The sequence below is a fragment of the Amphiura filiformis genome, chromosome 12 (genome assembly GCF_039555335.1).
Source record: "Amphiura filiformis chromosome 12, Afil_fr2py, whole genome shotgun sequence".
NCBI classification, from domain to species: Eukaryota; Metazoa; Echinodermata; class Ophiuroidea; order Amphilepidida; family Amphiuridae; genus Amphiura; species Amphiura filiformis.
The window spans coordinates 4,763,975-4,787,290 of NC_092639.1; the positions used below are offsets into that span (position 1 = coordinate 4,763,975).

The 23,316-nt window shown below is 42.0% G+C and overlaps 1 protein-coding gene across 3 annotated transcripts in view; it reads right to left on the reverse strand.

Annotated features, from left to right (window-relative positions):
* LOC140165689 (uncharacterized) overlaps positions 1 to 20,420 on the reverse strand; it is a 28,478-nt gene extending 8,058 nt beyond the window's left edge. The window contains exons 1-2 of one of the 3 annotated variants that reach the window (XM_072188994.1): positions 20,290 to 20,420; positions 4,421 to 5,556 (exon numbers count right to left, since the gene is read on the reverse strand). In XM_072188994.1, the coding sequence (XP_072045095.1) occupies positions 4,808 to 5,524 (717 nt within the window). In that variant the 5' untranslated portion in view covers positions 5,525 to 5,556; positions 20,290 to 20,420 and the 3' untranslated portion in view covers positions 4,421 to 4,807. Of the gene's footprint in view, positions 1 to 4,420; positions 5,557 to 20,289 lie in introns of those variants that run through there. The other 2 variants (XM_072188995.1, XM_072188992.1) reach the window with 2 other exon arrangements.
* Between the last annotated feature and the right edge of the window lie 2,896 nt (positions 20,421 to 23,316).

Genomic DNA, 23,316 nt, shown 5'->3' on the forward strand with positions numbered 1-23,316 from the left:
TGTGTTTTCATTGACTACATGCAGTTATTCTCTTATTGTACATAGTCTTTAAGATGTTCCGGTGGCCGCAACCTGCGGCCTGCCCTTGTGCAGTAATTGTCCTTTGCTGTTTGCGTTTTCGGTGTCTTGTCTTTCGCTGTTTGTGTATGCGTTTTCGACGTGTCGTCTCTTTCGCTGTTTTTCGCTGTTTGTGTCTGCGTTTTTCGACGTGTCGTCTTCGCTGTTTGTGTATGCGTTTTTCGACGTGTCGCCTTTCGCTGTTGTTTTCAACGTGTTGTCTGTCGTTGTCTTTGTTGTTTTGTGATCATTAACAGTCTTTTTCTTTTTCAGTGGCAGTTTGGGCATGACTAGAGGCGGATTTTCTTGCGATTTGCGAAGATGCACTCTATTGCGCCTGTAGCTCCCTTTCTCTGTTTCCACTAGGTATGATCTTTCGTCCAGACGTTCAGAGACAACTGCTTTCTCCCAGGTTCTGTTGCCGCGTACTAATGGCTTCATACGGACAACGTCACCTGTTGCCAAGGGTGTCAAATCCTTTGCTGATTTATTGAAATGTTCAGCTTGTTTGTCTTGTTTTTGCTTGGTATTGTCTTTCTCATTCACAACTCTTGGCTGTAGGAGATTGGCAGATGTTGGCAGCAGCGTTACGTACGTCGGCTCATCAGACGTCTTGCAGGGCTTGTTGTAAGACCTTGCGAAGGCGTGTTTCGGTGATCAAGGACAGCAATCTCCTGGGCTGTCCGTGCTTTTGCAGACTTGGTCAGGATTCGCCGCTGTCTTGACAGCGGATTCGCTTTGCCATTGGCTTGGCTGTTGCCTGGGGAAGATGTTAAATGTTCAAAGTCCCAATCGTGTGCGAACTTCCTGAAAGTTTCTGCTGTGTACTGCGGGCCATTGTCACTGACCACTTGAGTTGGGCATCCATATCTGGCAAAATGCCCTTTGAGTTTCTTGACTACTGTGCTACTTGAGGTGTCAGTTAGAGGGTCTATTTCCCAGAAATTGCTATAGTAGTCCACAGTTACCAGAAAGTCATTTCCATTCCATGAAAACAGATCAGTACCAACACGTTCCCATGGTCTGGATGGTGTTTCATGATTCATGAGAGTCTCTTTCTGCTGGCTGCTCTCATAAGTGCGACAAATATCGCAAGTTGCGATGTACTGCTTGATTTCGCTAGACATTCCCGGCCAGAAGATACATTGCGTGCGCGACGCAGACAACCGTCAACACCCAGATGCGAAGAGTGTAGTTTCAGCTTCATGTCACTCCGTAGTTTCTGTGGAATGACCACTCTGTTTCCCTTAAACACCAATCCATCTTGCACAACAAGCTCTTCTCTGAAGCTGAAGTATGGTGTCAATTGTTCTGGCATTGAAGTCTCGCGGTTCTCTGGCCATCCGTTCATGATTGTTTCTTTGAGGAGTTGCAGCGACTCATCTTGTTCCGTTTCTTTGCGGATTTGCTCTAGACGATCCTCGCGTATCGGCAAGTAGCTTATTTACATTCACTTCTTCAAGTCGTGGCTATCTTGGGGTGTGTTGCTGATGAACGCTCTGGAGAGAGTGTCAGCGAGGTACATGAATTTGCCTGCTTGGTGGGTAATGTCAAAGTCATATTTCTGTAAGCGAAGCATCATGCCCTGTAGTCTCTTGGGGGCTTTTACGAGGGGCTTTTTGACGATGACTTCCAAAGGCTTATGGTCACTGATGACTCTGGTATGGCGACCAAAAGTATACTGGTGAAAAGTGTTCGAGAGAGAAAACGACGGCTAGCATTTCCTTCTCGATGGAGGCATATCTGGATTCAGTGTCCGTAATTGCTTGCTGGCTGGCGTGCGCTATGGGGCGTTCGTTTTGCAGCAATGCGGCCCGAGGCCTTTGCCGCTCGCGTCACACTGAATTGTTAGTTCTTTGGCTGGGTCATAATAGGCTAACACTGGTGCAGCAGTTACAAGAGTCTTTACGCGATCCAGTGCTTCCTGCTGTGCGTGTGTCCAGTGCCATGGGACATCAGGTCTAGCTAGTTGGCGTATTGGCTCCAGCGTGTCTGACAGACTTGGTAAATATCTGCTCAAATAGTTGACAAATCCAACTAAGCGCTGCACACCCTGTGCGTCTGTGGGTGTCGGCATGTTCAGAACTGCTTCAACTTTATCTGGGTCAGCTCGCAGTCCGTGGTTTGTCACTCTGTGTCCCAGAAATGGAATGTCTGTGGTTCTGAACACTGACTTGCTTTTGTTCATCTTGATGTCTAGCGCTGTGCAGCGTTCCAGAAGGCTCTTAAGATTTGCATCGTGGTTCTTGAGTGCGGTTACATCATCGCACCTGTACCGTGATACGACAATGTCATCTGCCACACAGATTACACCGGTAATCCTTCCAGTGCAGCATGTAGGCGACTTTGAAAGATTTCTGATGATATGCAGAGACCAAATGGGAGACGGCGCCATCTATACCTGCCGAAGGGTGTGTTGAAGCATGTCAACAGTGACGACTCGTCATCCAAACTTAACTGCCAGAATGCGTTGCTGAGGTCCAGCTTGGAGAAAAGTTTTGCTTGTGCTAGGTCAGGGAGTATATCATCCAGAGTAGGTAGCTGGTAGTGCACACGCTTAAGTGCTTCATTCAGGGTCGCGGGTCAATGCACACGCGTAAGCTACCATTCTTCTTTTCCGCAACTACAAGCTGACTAACCCACTGTGCTGGCTCTTCAGGCGGAACTGACGCGATTACTTGCTTTTCCACGAGATCATTAAGTTCTTTCTTAACTCTTGCTTTCATTGCGTGCGGTAAACGACGAGGCGGCAAAATAGACGACTCTACACTGGCATCAGTCTCGAGATGCACTTCACCGGGAATACTACCAAGCTGACCATCAAAGACGCTTGCATAATTGTCTTCAGGTTTCAGTACCGGTGCTTGTACTGCTGAGACTGTACTGTCAAACTGATCATGGTTCACAGTTATCAAACCCATTTGTTGACACGATCACGCGCCCGAGCAATGGCTGCAGCCCAGGTGTGTCAACCACCTTAAACTCTACAGAGTATTTGCGTTGGTTTTTGGATTGCGTAATTTTAGTCTGCATTTGCCTGTTGCGGTCAGCGTGGTCTTATTCCACATGCGTAGCGTAGTCTCTTGATTGACAATCATTTGCGCTGTTTCATTGTCAATATGCTGTCGTGGGAGGATATTGCACTCCGCACCATTATCTAACTGGAATGCGACTGTGGTTTTGTCATTAATTAACATGTCAGCCAGATCCATGTTAGATTTGACACTATTTACATGCACATTAACCATGGAGATGTATTCTGTACTACTAGAATCACTATCATATTCATAACTATTCTCGTTAATTGCATTTACTTTTTTCTTACTAGTAGTACCTGCTGCATAGGGCTTATCCAAGGCTTGCTTGCACATTTTGGCAAAGTGATCTTTTAAGCCACACTTTTTACATGTTTTACCAAGGGCGGGGCACACACTTTTATCTCTAATGTGTTTGTTACCGCAATACCAGCAGTCTCGCTCTGGGCCTAGCCTTTTAGCTGTTGCTTGATTTCTAGGTTTTGGCTTTGTGCCAGAAGATTTTCTGAAATTTCTGGCAACTTTGTTGATGGCTGTGGGTGCTACGGATTCTGTAAAAGCTTTTGCTTGAGTTTCTGCTGCTTCACACGATTTGCAAATGCTGATGGCTTTGGCCAGGGTGAGACCGCGTTCTTGCAATAATAACTTCCTGGCATCATCCTTCAGAATTCCTAACACAATTCTGTCGCGTATTAGCGAATCTGTAAGAGGTTCAAAACTACAAGTCTTGGCCAAAACTCGTAAGGAAGCTAAATATGTCTCAAAATTTTCATCAGCTTTCTGCACACGCTGATTGAAAATATAACGCTCATAGGTTTCATTCACTTCGCCTATGGCGTATGCATGGAAATGCTGAAGGATGCTTGCCAGATCCCTAGAATTTTCCTTAAGTTCAAAGCTATTATAGATTTTAAGCCCTTGTGGGCCAATTACATTTAGAAACATGGCTGTTTGATAGTCCGCTGGCTGTTTGTTTAGTCGCGAGACGATAACATAATTGTCCCAAGCTTGCTTCCACAGTTTCCAATCGTCTATGATCCCGTTGGAAATAGTGGGCTGCGCTGGCGGTTTGACACCACCGATCATCTTCACTGCATCACCGGCAGCTGCCCCATCGCCAGCTTCATTCGGCGTCCGCATTTTGTGCTGCTAAATACCGAAATTTCCTCAAAAATTTGCTGCTTTTTTCGAGGAAAATTAACCACCGCGTGCCTCCATGTTGTGGTAACGTAAAGAGACCTTTATTACGTGAACTCTGACCTTACATGAATATACAATATAGGCATGGGCGATATCATAAACATCGTACTCGATACCATAACATACAGTACAGGACTCCAAGTTTGCAACTCGACATACTTTTACTTCCCACACCGAGCCCTGTCGCTGATTGAGGGCACTATCTATTTATGTATTTATTTATTTCCAGTTCAGGTTATGCCGGACACGAGGCCCGCCAGCGGATAATTCATAAATGTAATTGTAGGCCCACTAAAAATCCATAAATTTCAATTTACAGGAAAGTAACCTCAGACTTGCGTTGGTAGCAAGTCATTTTTGTCAAATCCAAGTCCAAGACCAATGCAAGATGATATACACCCAGTACATGTATATTTAGGTTGACCTAAATGTACATTTGCATGTGTTTCTTGCCGTTATTTATTTCATCTTTATATTTACTGGTACCTGTAACTTGGCTTTCCTGCGTAACAGAGTTAACTTTCCAAGATGATAAACCCTCTGTACTTTTGACTGTCTCCATCAATGTTCTGCATTGTCCGAAATAAATCTTGTGTTTTCACCCAAACTTCATGCGCTTCATACCACACATCGAGAAGCAAGAACCGATCTGTTTCAGCGTGATATGCACCTAATGGGCTGAAATGGCCAATAGGCTGAAATGGAACAAGATTTATTTGCTGTATGTGTTTTAATGACACATGAAGTGGCACACGCAAATCTTGTTGGAGTTCAACTTCATCGTAATTAGCGATAATGCCCCAGCTGGAATCTTGATGAGACAATGCTTTAATTGCTAATGATCGAAATTCGTCAACGGTGACAGTATCTGCGTGATATATCTTGACGTTCCTACCATGCTGCTTGAATAGATTATAAACCTGCTCCATAGTGCAACCCTCAACATCCACTTTAGCTTCATCCATAGCCGCTTTGGTTTCCGTATAACTAAACATGTTTCCTTCAACATACGGTGGTGATTCTAAGCTACAATCTTTCTGAGATGCTACATCAGGGAACTTTGCACCAAAGTGCTGTGCACTTAAGAGAAGAGCTGAACTGTGCACCCCACAGAATGTGTTATTTTCTTCCTTTTTGAAGAGTCTAATGAGGAGTGTTTGTGCTTCATCTGCCTCCTGGAGGAGTTTCTGACCATCGGCTGAGTGGAAATGTATGTTGGTAATCTTTGCCATCGTTGTGCAAGTGAGTGATCAGGGTGATGCATCTGTATATAAATGAAAGTCACCAGAGTAAAAAATCACCCAATATAAAGAACTATCAAGTTACAGATGATTCCTTTTTTTTGCTGCGTGAAGCTTTGATGTTAACTTGAGCGGGAGCACGAGATAGGGGTAAATGTAAAGTAAAAGACAAGACCATTATGTTAGCGTTGGGTTGCAAATGGAAGTCCCACTTTCATGCAATAAATTCATTGTTTCTAATTTATAACTTTGAATCGTAACAACAATGCTATGCATGGAATGCAGAAATTGTCTTTTATTTATGGGCATCTCTAGTACAGTCCTACTTCCATAAAGCTAAATTCTTCCCTGACCTTACCCATGCTTATACCCATATCCTAATTTTGTACCCTACATCTTACTAAGTGTACCCCACCTAAATATTAGCATGTAATTTCCTTCCCCATACACTATCCTTGGCTAATATGACTTGTCATTAGAACTTCAAATTGCTGTATTAATTTTTCATTGTTTACAAATATTTATAATATCTACATCTTCAAAATCTTCATCGAAGTGGTAAAACTATTCCCAGTGTTAGCAAATTATTGTAGAATGGTCACCCTTTTAAAAGGACCCCAACGTAATAAGCCTCCATTTGAAGGCTTTTGGGCTATCCTTGGTACTCTTTGGAACTTTAAGAATAATTATTCTTACTTTTGTTGTTTTATAATTATACTGGTACTTCTCACTTTGCATTCATCCTATATTTTATGTCTTTTAATATCTGATCTAAATTGTGTGCAATTGTAATTTTTAATGTTTGAGTGCTGAATAAATATGAAATGAAACCCTTGCTTTCATTACATGTTAGTAGTAAAGCACCTCTTTGAAAGGACTCACTTATTAAAGGGATAATCAGTCAGTAATATGTTAAATCAAAATACTTCATAATAGATCCCTCTCAATATAAAACTACTGTAACATAACACCTACAAGAAACCAAGAAATTAAACAGAGACTATTGAACCGCATATGGGCATATCAATCTATCCGATTGACTCTACCAGGAGTGAAAATGTTCCTTTAAGTAGGATATCTTTCACTTTAAGTTCTCACCATTCTGGCCACCAAACGTAAGTCAAAGCTTGAACGCTGTTATATTAAATTTGCTACAGGGGCACCTATTCTTCCGTTAATCGCCCCCAAAGGGGAGGGAATAATTTTACCCCTTTGGGGAAGAATTTTGCATTTTGAAAAAGAAAAAAAAAAGAGGGGAAAAACAGAAAAAAGTCAACAGGATTCAAGGAAGATTAAAAATAAAATTAACTAATTTGGGGGTAAATGTATAACTGGAACATGTGTTATTATGTTTTATGGTTATTTTTGGAATGAAATAGATGGTCACTGGCTGGCAATGACTGTTCTACAGGGTAGGTGAATTCATCAAGTGTCATTTAGGGAAGAATTATAATGGGTACATAGCATTAGGATACATGTAGTAGTCCCTTGGCTTTTACCCACATCAGCTGAAAGGAGTATCCCAGCAAGCATTGCAGTATAGCTGTATGCTCCATAGTAAATGTATACAAAATATAAACAAGGGCCTCTTAGATATTGAGACCTATGGATAGTTTCACAATACTTTAGGGGTCATATTTTTGCAAACAAAAGTCTTAACCTCCCATGATTTTAGCCACTATTGAAAGTTGAAGTGAGGGATTTTGTGTACATTTTCTATGGCACATACAGTTCTATTAATGGTACCGCAAAGCATAATGGGATACTCCCTCCAGCTGCTGTGGCTTTTACCCATTCCCATCCCAAAAATAATTATTTCAAGGGAAACCATGGACTTTAGCATAAAACAGGGAAAAGTTGGGTCAGTAATTCTTCCCTGTCTGGGCAATAGTGACTATCATACTATAAGATAAAGGGAGCTCTGCTTTGCATATTTCATACAAAATCCATTTTCATTTTAGTTTGGACATCTGCCTTTTGGGATTCTAAGGGAAGACAGAACCATCAATTTGTTAACAGCTCTATTGTCCAAGTTTATCTTCCCTTTTTAACCTCAGCTGTAGATCCAAATCCTTGATTATCCTTCCCTAGGCCTACAATGTAGATGCAATAGTTCAGTGGCAATCTCTGAACTCTGCTACAGAAGAATTTTAATTCTAAGGCTCAGCGATCGAATTCGACGGTATCGCATCGCAAAATGCGATGCAATTTCCATCAACTGCTATGCACTTTTCCAAAATGCATAGCTAAAAGTATATACTGCTATGCAAACATGTGTTTTGCATAGCACAAACTGTGATGCAAAAAAATTGACTGAATTCGAACCCTGCTACGGCTTTATAAATCATTCAGGGGCATGCGAGCAGTGTTCGAATTAAGCAATTTTTTGAGGTTGTCCGCCGGACAACCTCAACAAATTTTTTGGTTGTCCGAAAATATTTTTGGTTGTCCGAAATTTTAATGAACTTTTTAAGCTTAAAGTTGCAAGTTTAAAAACATACAAAGCCGCCAAATTCACACAGTCACACACTTTCCCCAAACTCACCTTGTTGCTAATAAAATATCAAATATATCCAAGAAAATACAGGTTGTAGGCCTATGTTCATCAATTATTTATCATCAATAAATCCATATTTGTGCCGTATTTTATGCTTAAGAGCCATCAGAATTCATGATTGTTTTCAAGAAGTCAAGATTTTAATATGTACGCAAAAATCTCCATTGAAATATACCTCATTAATTATTCATGAGTTCATCGGGAAATCCCCCGAAAAACCAATGGGTGTTTTGAAACTGATCTGATCTGAATATTTTTTATGCACATTATAATTGCCACGGTGTGTCTTGAAACTTATAATAATATCATCATCAGTAATCACTTAGCAACGGTCAGAGGTCAGATTTTTTGCCTGGGTTTTTGCTGACAGCCAGTTTTTCTTTAGACATGATTTTACTATTGCAAGAGCTTGACAGATTCGGGAACCATGCTAGCCCTCGACCAACCGTGTGTCAAAATGCCCAAACCAGCTGTTTACATTTACCGATGCATATGGCCAGGGTTGGGTATTTAAAAATACTGGCTACAAATTATGGGTGTTTTTTACTACATTGGTCATGATTTCTTCTGAAAATTTCAAGATAATAATGCAATGCATTTTATGTTAAGCTTATTCAGTAACAGTGGTGCACATTTTTATGGTTGTAACTTGTAATCCAGACTTGTAATCGAACGCAAAGGACTGAACTTCCCCCGATGCATAAACTTTTTTTTCCGGTATCATCGAGGGGCTCGATAAAGTAAACAGATAATGGCTGCGGTCGAGTTTCGCAGCTCATGGGTTGTGGAACCACGCTTAAATTCATGTTTATTTTATTCAAAAATAGTTTCACATTTTAAATATTACCATCGGCTAAAAGATACTCGTACAAAAGGTGAGTTTTGGCTACAGATTTATGGTTGTCCGGCGGACAACCGAATCAGTATTTTTGGTTGTCCGGAGACTTTTTTAGTTGTCCCGGGCGAACGGACAACCAAAATTTCGAACGCTGCATGCGAGTCACCACATATATAAAAGAGCTGAAAATGAAAAGGGGTCATATTTTTGCAAAAAAAAGTCTTAACCTCCCATGATTTTTAGCCACTATTGAAAGTTGAAGTGAGGGATTTTGTGTACATTTTCTATGGCACATACAGTTCTATTAATGGTACCGCAAAGCATAATGGGATACTCCCTCCAGCTGCTGTGGCTTTTACCCATTCCCATCCCAAAAATAATTATTTCAAGGGAAACCATGGACTTTAGCATAAAACAGGGAAAAGTTGGGTCAGTAATTCTTCCCTGCCTGGGCAATAGTGACTATCATACTATAAGATAAAGGGAACTCTGCTTTGCATATTTCATACAAAATCCATTTTCATTTTAGTTTGGACATCTGCCTTTTGGGATTCTAAGGGAAGACAGAACCATCAATTTGTTAACAGCTCTCTTGTCCAAGTTTATCTTCCCTTTTTAACCTCAGCTGTAGATCCAAATCCTTGATTATCCTTCCCTAGGCCTACAATGTAGATGCAATAGTTCAGTGGCAATCTCTGAACTCTGCTACAGAAGAATTTTAATTCTAAGGCTCAGCGATCGAATCCGACGGTATCGCATCGCAAAATGCGATGCAATTTCCATCAACTGCTATGCACTTTTCCAAAATGCATAGCTAAAAGTGCTATACTGCTATGCAAACATGTGTTTTGCATAGCACAAACTGTGATGCAAAAAAATTGACTGAATTCGAACCCTGCTAAGGCTTTATAAATCATTCAGGGGCATGCGAGTCACCACATATAAAAGAGCTGAAAATGCTGAAAACAGTAAAGCTAAAAACACCTAGCAAAAAGGTGCAATTAAGAGCTAGACTTTTGTACAGAGCAAGTGTACTGGTACAAAAAAAAGCTGAAAATCAAAACAAAAAAGCTGAACTCTCACACCCCTGTAAACATGGTAAATAATAAATCACAGCTAGCTCTGAAAATAATAAAGAGCCCAGCGCCAGTTGATTCATAGTTGTGTGCCCTTAAGGTGCACTGAGCCTGGATGGGCTCTCTCTCTCTGTCTCTGCACTCGTGGAAGCTACATGTGCCTGGTTGTGATTATCACATTAGATTAATCCCTAATCCTTTTATTGGCGTGGTGACAGCTTGGATTCGAAACCAGTCATCTCTGAAGTCTCTCAGCTGACCTTCCTGACGAAATTGGTGGTCATCTTGAACCCTAAATGTGTGATCTTTCACAAGACTGTGAGCGACCAGTAAGCTTAAAACAGTAAGCTTAAGCCTGCAAGGCTGCATTATATTAGCTTTTATTCTGGTTCACATACAGAGTGTAAAACAATCAGCAATGGCCACAACACATCGTGCGCCAAGCAATGGCCTCTAACAAAGAACGAAACAATAAACTCATTTGAAAGCTGGAAACATAACCTCCAGTATACACTGTCATTAGACCCAAGCTTTCCTCCCTACTTGGTTGAAGGAGCGGTATGGGGCAAAAAGTCAAAAACTTCCCTCTTGAGGTCTCACTAACGACGGTGAGGACATACAGGAAGCCCAAAGGAAAACAGCAGTCCAGAAAAATGCTGCATTGGAGCTTATGCTTGGACAAATAGCCAACTATTGTCCAATTATCTCACGAAATACAATACTCAAAAACTGCACCAGCCTGAAAAAGATATGGCAAGTCATCCGTCTCCATTTTGGCTTCCAAACAACAGGTGGCCACTTCCTAGAGTTCAACAATATTACCCTTGGCCCTGATGAACGGCCAGAGGACTTGTACCAGCGTCTAGTAGCATTCACCGAAGACAACCTCATGCGTGAAGGAGGCAGCATCAGTCACCATGACCAAGTCATCGATGAAGATGAGGAGATTACGCCTACACTCGAAAACTTTGTAGTGTTAACGTGGTTGCGTCTTATAAACCCTGATCTGCCCCGATTAGTAAAGCAGCGGCACGGTACAGAGCTAAGATCCGCACCTTGGCTTCTATCAAAGCGAAATTTCTCAAGCTCTGGATTCGGCTCCTGGATGAGCTGAGCTCAAACGATGCTGCTCGCAGCATGCGCTACTAGTAGTCAGCGTGAGACCGATGCCTAAATTGAAAGCTAAGAAATCATTTGGTAAATCCTGCCCTCTGTGTGAGCAACCTGGTCGGCATGACCATGCGCATTTCTTAAGCGAGTGCTCGTACCTCCCTGAAAAGGACAGAAAATACCTGGCCCGCGCTCGTCAGCTTAACATCCTTGATGATTCTGACAGCGACTCAGATTTAGCATGCGCCTTTGTTGACCAATCTGACCTTAGTGCGCAGCCCAATGTTCAGACAGCGCTGCGAATTCATGTTGATCAGTCTCCTTATGTAGATGCATTCCACAAGCACCATGCGGTCCGCATCACCATTGACAGTGGATCCACTGGTAATCTCATTCGCGAAAACACTGTCCAACGATTAGGATGCCCCATTCATCAGAGTTCGCAGTCTGCCCGTCAAGCTGCTGGGTCATCCCCTCTTAAGGTAGTTGGGGAAACAACCCTCACCTTTACTCGTGACAGACACTCCTTTGTCTTTAAAGGTCTAGTTGTTAGAGACCTTGACGAAGAAATCCTTGCAGGTATTCCCTTCATGAAATGCAATGATGTCGCAATTACCCTGCTAAGAACCAAATCATCTTGACAGATGGTACAATTATCACTTATGGCGCCAACAAGAGCCCCAAATCCCAGCACACTGTTCGTCGTGCCCATATACTTCGTGGACCTTCTCAAAACACTACCATATGGCCAGGCTCATACGTTGAGGTAAATCTCCTGCAGACATCATTGAATCAGATGCTACTTTTGCCATTGAGCCCGTGTTGATACCCCCGCTTCGGTAGATTCCTACCTCCCAAACAAGCCTGGCCCAAGCCTGATGTAATCACAAGTATTGCAGGCAGGGTTCGCATTCCCAACAATACTGGTGTGCCACTTGTCATCAGAAAGCATGAACATCTTGGCCAGATACACACTGTTTTTTCACCATCACTAACTTCTAAGCCATCACACACTGCTGCAGCAGCATCAGTCAGTGTCCCAAAGCCCAGTTCACCGGTTAACTACTCAGCTGCTGTTGCCCTTGACCCAGATGGTATACTTGGCACTTGTGAGCAATCCAACTTCCGCAGTCTTCTCGATGAGTACCATGAGGTTTTTGACCCTAGTTTCCCAGGTTACAATGGTGCTGTCGGCCCTTTCAAATCTGTGGTTAATATGGGACCGGTCCAACCCCCCCAACGCAAAGGTCGTCTCCCATTGTATGCACAGGATAAACTCCAAGAGTTGCAATCAAAGTTTGATCAGCTTGAAAAAGCAGGCGTCTTTGCTAGACCTGATGATGTTGGTGTGTGTGTCGAATACCTTAACCCGTCCTTTCTTGTCAAGAAGCCTAATGGAGGCTTTCGTCTGGTTACTGCATTTGCTGATGTCGGTAGATATAGCAAGCCACAACCCTCTCTAATGCCCAATGTGGACTCAACATTGCGTTCAATTGCCAAATGGAAGTATTTGATTGCCACTGACTTGACTAGTGCTTTCTACCAAATCCCTTTATCCCATGAGTCCATGAAATACTGTGGTGTTGCAACTCCCTTTCGTGGGTGCGTGTGTATACACGGTGTGCCATGGGTATGCCAGGTTCTGAAACAGCCCTTGAGGAACTGATGTGTCGTGTCCTTGGTGACCTCTTAGAGAAAGGTGTCGTAGCAAAACTCGCTGATGACTTGTACTGTGGTGGTAATACTGTGGATGAACTTGTTGAGAATTGGCGTCAAGTTTTGCAAGCTTTGTCTAAGTCTGGGTTACGCCTCTTTCTGCTTCCAAAACAGTCATTTGCCCCCAAAAGACAGTAATTCTGGGTTGGATTTGGTCAAATGGAACCCTTTGTGCTAGCCCCATAGCATCGCCACACTTTCCAGCTGCTCGCCTCCAAGCAAAGTTGGTGGCATGCGGTCCTTCATCGGTGCATACAAGGTTCTGGCCCGTGTCATTCAGAATTGTGCCAGTCTGGTAGCCCCATTAGATGATGCTATTCCAGGGCACCAATCAACTGAAGAGCTTACATGGTCTGATAGTCTGCATACTGCTTTTCACAAGGCTCAAGCAGCACTGTCTTCCGCTAGGGCAGTCACACTTCCCCATCCCAATGATCAGCTTTGGATCATTACTGATGGATCCGTGAAGAAACATAGCATTGGGTCGACATTGTATATTTCCAATGACAAACTCTTCCTCGCCGGGTTCTTCAGTGCTAAATTGCGTGATCGACAGCCAACATGGTTACCCTCAAGTAAATTGAGGCGCTGTCTATTTCTGCCTCCACCAAGCACTTCAGTCCCTATGTTATTCAGTCCAAACACAAGACATGTATCCTCACTGACAGCAAACCTTGTGTTCAGGCATATGAAAAGCTCTGCCGGGGTGAGTTTTCAGCCAGTCCTCAGCGTGTCCACATTCCTCTCCACTGTCAGTCGTTTCCAAGCATCTGTTCGTCATCTTGCAGGATCAGCTAACACCCCTCAGACTTTGCTAGTCGTAATGCCCCTGACTGCACTGAGCCCACTTGTCAAATATGCTCCTTTATCAAACGTGAAGAGGAAGCAACTGTCCTTCGTGTTTCCGCACATGACATTCTGTCCGGAAAGCTAAGCTCCCTTTGCCAGCAAAGCAGCCTGGCATGCTATTCAGCAGGAATGCCCGGATCTCACGACGAACACATGCTCATCTAGTTCAGGGCACTCGCCCTTCAAAGAAAGCTACTTCTGTCAAAGATGTGAAGCGCTATTTGCAGGTTGCATCTATCGCTAGAGATGGCCTACTTGTTGTTCGTCGTGATCAACCATTGTCCCCAACTCGCGATTGTATTGTTGTTCCCAGACAGGTCTTAAATGGTCTTCTCACTGCCCTGCACATCCAACTTGACCATCCCTCCAAACATCAGCTCAGTTTGGTGACCCAGCTTTACTTTTATGCTCTTGGTATGGACAAGGCTATTGATCAAGTGACATCAACTTGTCACCAGTGTGCTTCTCTGTCCAATGCCCCTAAGACATTGATCGAGCAGTCCTCAAGTGACCCTCCCGATGCGGTTGGCATTTCTTTTGCAGCTGATATCCTGAAGCGTAGCCGCCAGCTAGTCCTTGTGCTGCGCGAAACCTCAACGTCCTACACAGCTTCTTGCATTGTCGAGAATGAACAACATGGCACGTTGCGTGATGCCCTGATTCAATTGTGCATTGAACTTCGCCCACTTGATGGCCCCCCTGCAGTCATTCGTACTGACCCAGCACCAGGGTTTGTTCGACTCGCCAATGACAAACTTCTCAAACGTTACCATCTATCGGTTGAGATCGGTCGTATTAAAAATAATAACAAGAATCCTGTTGCTGAGAAAGCCATTCGTGAGCTTGAAGATGAGTTGCTCAGACAAGATTCTACAGGTGGTCCGGCTACAGCATTATCACTTGCCATTGCTACTGCAGCCCTTAATACTCGAATCAGATCCCGAGGTCTTTCAGCCCGTGAGATGTGGTTTCAGCGAGACCAGTTTACCAATGAGCAGGTTCCTTTCACTGATTGTCAAATGATTCAGGCCCAGCATGCCTTGCGAAAAGCCAACCACCCACACAGTGCTCATTCAAAGGCCCCATTAGCCTCTGCCTCCCCAGCAGCAGAGTTGGAGGTTGGTGATCTTGTCTACCTCTACTCAGATCGCAAGAAATCTCATGCTAGAGATCGCTACTTAGTCACTACTATCGAAGGCCCATGGTGCAACATCCGCAAATTTGTGGGTTCTCAGCTTCGGAATACTTCTTATCGTATCAAGAAATCTGAGTGCTTTAAGGTCCAGGATTATCCTGACCTGGATTCTCGGCCCTTTCCCAAGTCGTCTCCACCCACCGAGGATTCCGAGTTTGTTGAAGTGGTCCCTGAATGTACTCCTCCAGAGCCTCCGTTCATACCTGGCGAGTTGTCCACACCTGCTACTTGTGACCCCCTGCCCAGGAATGCTAATCACTCGCACCCCAGTTCTGAGTCAGATCCTCGCGATCCCTTGCGCGATAGCGGTCATAGCTCCAGCAATACCTCCGGTTTGGTTGCACAGTCTAATCCATGTACCGGTAACAGCAGTGAGGTTAGTGAAAGTATCCCCCAAGCTTGTATGGTTGGCCCTGAGATCATGCCACCATTGCTCACACAAAAGGCGTTCATGCGCCCTCACAAACTTCCTGAGCACCTAAAAGACTATGTGTTAAACTAAATGGACAGGTCACTGTGTACTATGACATTTATCCATCATCGGTGTCCTCCTATATGGTCACTTCATTGAACTTTGAACTGATTTACGTATGTCATTTGGAATTCTAAAAGAAAACTCTGGAACTGACGTTTACTTCTTTGAACTTTGAACCATTTTACATTCATGTTGAATGTCAGTTTGTCATTGCAGACAAAAAGACTCTTGAACTGTTGATGTTATTGACTGTTGGCACATTGCCTATTTTGAGTGTTCTAACCAGCAGTGTCTTCATTCACATAAGCTGTTAGATTGGTTTCTGCAAGTCAGTTGTTAGTAGTAGTTGTTTAGTAGTGTTATCCTCACTTCCTTGTGAGGAAAGTGATCCTTTTTTTTTTCTTAAAAAAAGCAAAAAGAGAGAAAGAGGTAGTTACGCCAGTTGATTCATAGTTGTGTGCCCTTAAGGTGCACTGAGCCTGGATGGGCTCTCTCTCTCTGTCTCTGCACTCGTGGAAGCTACATGTGCCTGGTTGTGATTATCACATTAGATTAATCCCTAATCCTTTTATTGGCGCAGAGGTGTTTGCCAGCCTGTCTTCCCTTTGAACCATTAGTCCTTAGATGCAATGGTTCAGTGTCCAGACTGTACGTACCATCTAGGAAAGAATTTGATGTTTTTAGGGAACAACTCACAACTTAACCTAACAGTTGTATAAAGAAGTTTCTGAGTCTATATTTAGTCAGGGAAGGGAGGGAACAAGAAATAAGGAAAAGTACATGTAGATAGCATTAGCAACCAGCCTAAAATTTTCCCTTATGGGTCCATTTTTGGGGATCTCAATTGGGGAAGAATCTGGGGACGGATGTAACACAGCGCGGTAGGGTGAGGGAATAATTTCAATTTTCTGGAAGAATAGACACCCCTGTTGCTAGTCAGCCAAAATGGCCTAATCCGAGGCCCAAACACAATATATATTTACATAGAAATTTAAAAGAACAGCTTGCTCAAGGAAACCTACATAAATATGTTGTCTACTTCATTTGACCCAAATATATGATTTTTTTTGGTGATGAGACAATCGCACATGGAATTTTAGAGGGATTTTGATAGCAGTTCCATATAAAAGCTGCTATCATAAGTAATAGTACGAGGAACCCATACCGTACTAAAATAGGGCAGCATCAATAACGAAAATGTCATACCGATAAATGACACATCTGTTTTGCCCGTTTTTTTCAGTTAGACTATAAGATCTAGAAACACCAACGACGAGTTGCTAGGGAAAGTGCTATGACAAAACGGTTTTCAGATTTGGCTTTGTTTACTCAAGGGCTTTAATTTGATATAAAATGATGCAGTTTGATGGCCAATTTGAATACACCTTTCATACTCTTTGCATGGCTGTGCGTAGTAAGCTGTTGTAGTCACAGAGTATAAAACAATTAAGCGTAGTTGAATGTTCCACGATGTACACAAATTAAATATTTTTTCTATATACCCGGTACCGGTACTATTTTCGGAACCATGATCATGATGATTGAACTTGAAGCTACAATTAACTCACAAACTTCAAGTTCAAGCCTACATGTAAGTAACATGACATGCACTAGTGCCGTACTAACACTGTTACTTTCCTATTCGGGGAGGATGTCGATATTGTCATCCTGAACTTGTTCACGACCACTCTGTGTTTTACATGATATTTTTCACCACTAAATCATTTTGTATAATTACCTGCAATCCCCTCTACGTGATAATAACTTACTTACCTCTCTCCTACAATACTTCAAGCCCAGGGGGGGTGTCACTCCCATTGTGGCCTGTACACCATCCGCGATAATCAACTTTTGAAAAGCACCCTAAACACGGATTTACCCTATACCTGATCTCATGTACCAATACCTTGTGTATTGGTACATGATTCGGCGAGTATACTTCAGCAATAGCGAATAAGTGGTCGTTTTTTACTCTGTTCAAAACGTCACATGTACACCAAATACAGCCCCGAAATGGTCTACTTTTAGCGTGCCTTAACTCCGAAACAGTTTAGTCAAAGTTAAAAATGCGATCCCCAACCCTTTGCTTACCTTGGGCCAATTTGTAGTAATTTCCGCTAGCTCCGTGTTCAAAAATGTCCGGTACTTGCCCGGTACAAACATAGAAATGGCCACATTTGCTTCAGTCTTGGTATGAATATTTCTTCCGTAATCCAATGGTTCCAACGTGGGCATCACAAGGATAGTCTCCTACACAACCAGATTGTGTCGGCCTGACGCTCGTCGATCCTAATCGCTAAAGTGAGGACAGCGTGAGCTCTTACCTGCGTAAAAGTCTGTTCGACAAAGGCGCTTGTGAATAAGGATGATTGACAGCGCCGTTCATTGGGCGAGCCATTATATTCGGACATGACAGCAGACAGGTTGCGCTGTCCTCTGACCTTGACTGTTCGTCACGTAGACATACCGTGACCTGGGTACACGTACAAAGCTGGGGGATGCGACTGCGGCCGCCATTTTGACACGCGGTATCTACTCTTCAGAAAAATTACTTTTGTTGACGTTTTATATCAAACAATTTTCGATAACGGATTTCTACTAGGATTTCAATTTTTATTAATGAAGGTGCATGTAGTTTTGAGGAATAACACGGGATGTTTCGAGTTTTATTTCAACTGGTGGTGTAGGAAGGTGAGTGAATTAAGTGAATGAGGCCGGGATTGAGGTTTTGTTGTTTCAACGATCCGATAGTAGGATACTGAAACGTAGGCTAAAATGTCTAATGACGCCATGTTTACATGAAAACATTAGCTGCTGCGAGGTCAGTGTCGTTGAATTAGTTACCTAAATTCCTTTCAGGATATTCTGATTTCACTTATTTATGATGTGTACGAAAATTCACCATATAAACTCAAAAGTATGAATGCAAGCTGTTATTGCTGACAATAGAAACATTGTTGCAAAGTCATTAAAAACAGGTATGTATTACAGACGTTCTTTGGCCGAAACGAGATACAGGCTAGTAAGGCAGTCTAGATTTACCCCTTGGCTAAAACAATACCCTAAAAAGGGATTTTATTCCTTGCATCAAATTTCATACCCTAAATTTCATTTCCAGCGTATTAGCAATTGCAATTTTGCTACGCACCTTTTTTTCCAATATTTCATGTTTTTGACACCCTAAACGCGTTACGCGCGTATCGTGCTTACCCACCAAAAGCTACCCTTTTTACGCGTTTTCATTATCGCGGATGGTGTACAGGCCACAATGGGAGTTATGTTCAGAACATCATACTAATTCACTTTCCCAATGGACTACCAAAACATGCCACCTTCGATGTACAGCTGTAATTTTCTCCCAAATATGTTTCACTTACCATTTCATGTTTGCTCAAGCTTGACCAGCACATGGTGAAGAATTTATAGAATCCATTTTCAACATGTATGTTCCTTCAAAATGACAATTTCATGTCAATATTCCCAGCAGCAGTTTCCTAAATGTCCAACTTTCATGAATTGATCAGAGATGTTATCATAGCATGTTCTGACCTTTATGACAATGTGCTTGGCCAAGCCTCCCAATTGCCATATCAACTCCCAACCACACTCATTGGGAGATGGCTTCTTCCCAAATGCAGGATAGGATGTTTTTTTCCATCTCATTCCTTGCACTGGCTGACCTATTCTTCAATACCATCTAGTGCAGAGAATAAGAACTATGCCTCAATATGATGATAATATGCACACATGTTCCAGATAATGATGCAATATTGCACACATCATTGCACATGCATGGCATGCTATGTCTTGAAATACCCTCCACTCAAGCATGCAAGCATTAACCAATGAGGAGTTAACATGTTGGCAATTTAGAAAGGGTTGCCATTTCATGCCTTTCTGCACACATTGGGGTGCTATGGATTAAATGCTCTGTGGACACACAGTGACTTTTTTATTGCTTGCACTGCCTTGGGCTGTATTGAGGTGTAATAATTGGAAATCATGATTTGGGGTTGGAGTATATACATTGAACATATACAGCTGAAATTTGACTGTGGATATTTAAACTTTCTTGAACAAAGTGAGTACAAATTGGGGATCATATTTTTCAGACATGGAATAAGGACTTTTAATGCAAGTTGAAAGTGGTAGGTATACAGGAATTTTTATAACTGGTGTAGTTATCATGTTTTGAAATATACACTCTTTGACAGCTCTCTCCGTGCATGTTTGAATGCCTGGTAATACCATGTACCCATACACTAGGTATGGGTACATGAGACCAGGTATAAATGAGAGTGTTCGACCCCCCCCCCCCCCGGGACTTCAAGCTTCTGGATGTGCACTGGGAATGTGCAAAAAAATCTAATTTCTTGCGCCTACACCGTCGAAAATTCCTGGTCATCGCGAACCTTGTTTGCATGGACAAGCTGGACAACAGAAGTAAACCTATAGTCTCCTTCGCAGACAGTTTGGTGTCTGTGTGGCGGGAGCGGAACCAAACTAGCCGGTGAGGAGACTAAGTCAATCGACATTAGCAGAGGTAAATAAATACGAGTGTGTGGCGAGAGAAACTGTGCTAAAAACGCAACTGGAAAATAGCTTTTTTGTTGGAATGCAGAACGGTTTTTGACATCGATTATACACCCAAACTTCTGTGTACACCCAAGCAACAATTTGGAGTGTGTTATAAATATAATCCAAGTGAGTACAAGTGCAACTCAAAAGTGACATAACTGTTGCCATAAGCTTTACTGCTGTAACCAATTCAGTCCCTATACAAATTTTGTATTGGGACTGATTATTCGGTCTAGACATGCACATGATCATGATGATGATGAGGAACTTCAGTATTCAGTAAGCTTAATCAGATTGACAGCTTATAAGCCGTGTATTCTGCAAACAAAAGAGCATGGTAATTTTCTGATTCTAATACTCACCAATGATAACAAATTGCACAGATTCAGACTTTGCACAACATTAATTTGTAGCCAAAACATACAGCCCTAATTGTAATGTGTTTCCCATACGTGGAAATCAGCTGATTTACAGCTCACCAAGATAGAGTTTCTAGATTCTCTTTTTTAAAGTTTCTCTTGAAGTCACGTACATTATTTTTTTTTAATTTGTCAAAATTCTCATTTCGTCTGTTTTGTTAGTCATATTCAGGCAGTAATTTCCAATGTCTTTATTTATCTGATTAAATGTTTTATGAGCTTAATAATGTTATATAAATAAAACTTCCGTATAAAAACGCTGTTAAGGTGTTTGTTTACAAATCTGAGGTCAACGCCCTAGTGCACATGCATTTTGTCACCCGGTTCAGTTTGTCATAAATAGGCCTACATTGTAAAGTTTTTTTTAACAGTTCTACCAAGTTCATATATATTTCAAACGTAAAAGATGCTTTATGAATTTTATTTTAATTGACAACTAACTTGCTCACTCATGTACAGCCTGAGACCATTTAGGTATTATGGTCTCAGTGTACAGCAATGGGCTATTCCAGATAAAACATGCACCCCCCCTATAGAGGGCAACGGAAATCCAGATTTTTTGGTGGTCTTTGGGGCTCGGAATTCCAGCCTATTCTACTTATGCTGTTCCAAATTCCAGCCTATTTTGCCTATGCTTGGCGCAAAATTTCCAGATTTTTCCACCGTTTTGTTAGTCTGAAGGCATAGAGGGTTTTGGAATTCCAGGTTTATTGTGTTTATCCTTGGTTGGATTTCCAGACTTTTTTGCCTCTGGTCAACAAAATTTCCAGATTTTTCCACCATTTTGTTAGTCTGAAGGCATAGAGGGTTTTGGAATTCCAGGTTTATTGTGTGCTTATCCTTGGTTGGATTTCCAGACTTTTTTGCCTCTGGTCAACAAAATAATCCACATTTTTGTCCATTGAGGTGCTGGAATTCCAGATCGTTTTATTAATAATTTGTCGGGATTTCCAGCCTTTTGTGCAATCAGGAATTCCATTCTCTTCCAGTTCAATGCAATTTGTCATTATGTATACGCATATGTATGTGGGGGGGGGGGGTCTCCCATCACCCACAAGTAGGTGGTGGGTACTAGTTATAATCATCATGATTGACAGCCCAAGTGATGACCATGACAACCAACTTTCTTGTTGAGTAAGCCCTAATTATTAATAGGAAAGAAAAGAGCAAGGTACATCAACTTGACGGAAACAAGTCGCAGGGTGGCGAATCAGACCCCTCCCTGCTCAGTTGACAGATATGTTGTGACAAAATTTACAATTTGCATCTCCCTTTTGGTCTATTTTAGACCAAAATTAACCCTTGTTTGGCCTATTTAGTATTAAAATGCCAAATTGCCGCGCTTTGCGCGCAACTCGATAAAGCCATTCAGTGGCGTAGCCAGGGGCAGGGGGGACAGCTGCCCCCCTTTGAAAAGTCTTACCCCCCCCACCTGTGGGATGGGGTGGCAAATCCCGACATTTAAGACTTTTTGTGTTTCTGACCAAATTGACATTATATTTTGCCATTTTAACCTAAAAAGTGCCAATTTTTACAAGGCTTAGCGTGACTTTATTCCATTTTTGTACCATATTTCACCAGTTTAGCTTCAATATGCCAAAAGTTTTCGAGCGCTTCACGCGCATTTGTAACATTAACTGATTTTGTCGCCAAAAGTTGCCCCCTTAAAATTTGTTTCCCCCTTCCCCTCCCACCCCCCCCACTGAAAAAGTGCTGGCTACGCCACTGAAGCCGAGTGACAATCATGTTGCCTTGCCCACAGGACCATCTAAAGGTAAATCCGGCCATATACCAGGTCATGATATGATAATTCACATTTTAGGCTATTCCAGTTGAAAGACATACACCCTGTATGGAATACATTACTTTAGTCTCTCACACAGGGGGTGTAGATTTCAAATGAAGTCAACCCCCCCCCCCCCAAAAAAAACGGTTGCCATGAAAATAAGCTGTTTCTTTACTCAATGAAAGTTTAAACAGCTAGCAAGTGCACTACCTTAATGAAAACAAGTTCACAGAAAGCAAGCGCACTTCGCGAGGGTTTTATTTTCGCTGATTTCGCAAATGGAGTTCCATCGACGAAATTAACACCTCACGAATATATATAATAATGTATTGCAAGTATAGGGCAAGACATAGCATCGCAAAAATAACAATTGCAAAAATGTCTCTGTAACTCCAAATCGCGAAAATAACTGTACGCGAAAATTACCACTTATAAACAGTAATTACCAGGAGCAGAGAAACTCTCTGGTTGGAGTGATGAGGTTCAACAAAAGTCAATACTATTACGTAATTGTTTGTTCATGGTACATTGCACACCATAGATAGTGCACACACACACACTTTGCACACACGGATTGGTCATAAACCTCGCTTCCATCAATGCAGTACAAAATGTAGCCCTGTGACTGTTATCTGTTTTCAAATTTTACTATGTGCTTTTAGAATATTTTAGGATAGCAGATTTGGGTGCTACCGTAGCTGAGGGAAAATATTATTCTGTGTATTAAAAACAAATCAACCCATCGTGGCTTGGGGTTTTAATAACAGGTTTAATTTCAGGGATTGATTGATTTTCAATGATGGATACAAATTTTAAGTTTAGCATCAGTTTTTGTTAATATTTAGTTAAGTTTTATAAAATGTTGCAAAATTAATAAATTAAAAAAATAACTATAGTATCAAAGGCTATGAAAAAACCCTTCCAACCGACCTGGAATTTGTGTTTTTGAGAATTAAAAAAAACCGTTTATTTTGCTTAAATCATAGAAAATATGTTTGTGAAAAATTCACCAGTGATATTTTAGTGTAATTTCAAGATAGCCTCTCTCTGGAAAAACAAGTACAAAAAACACCAACCCTACTTGAAGTTGAAAGGTCCACCCGTATAATAGGGTGGGTTCAGTTTTTTTTGTCGCCAAAATACTTTTAGATTAATAAATAACATGACACCAAAAACAGAAATTT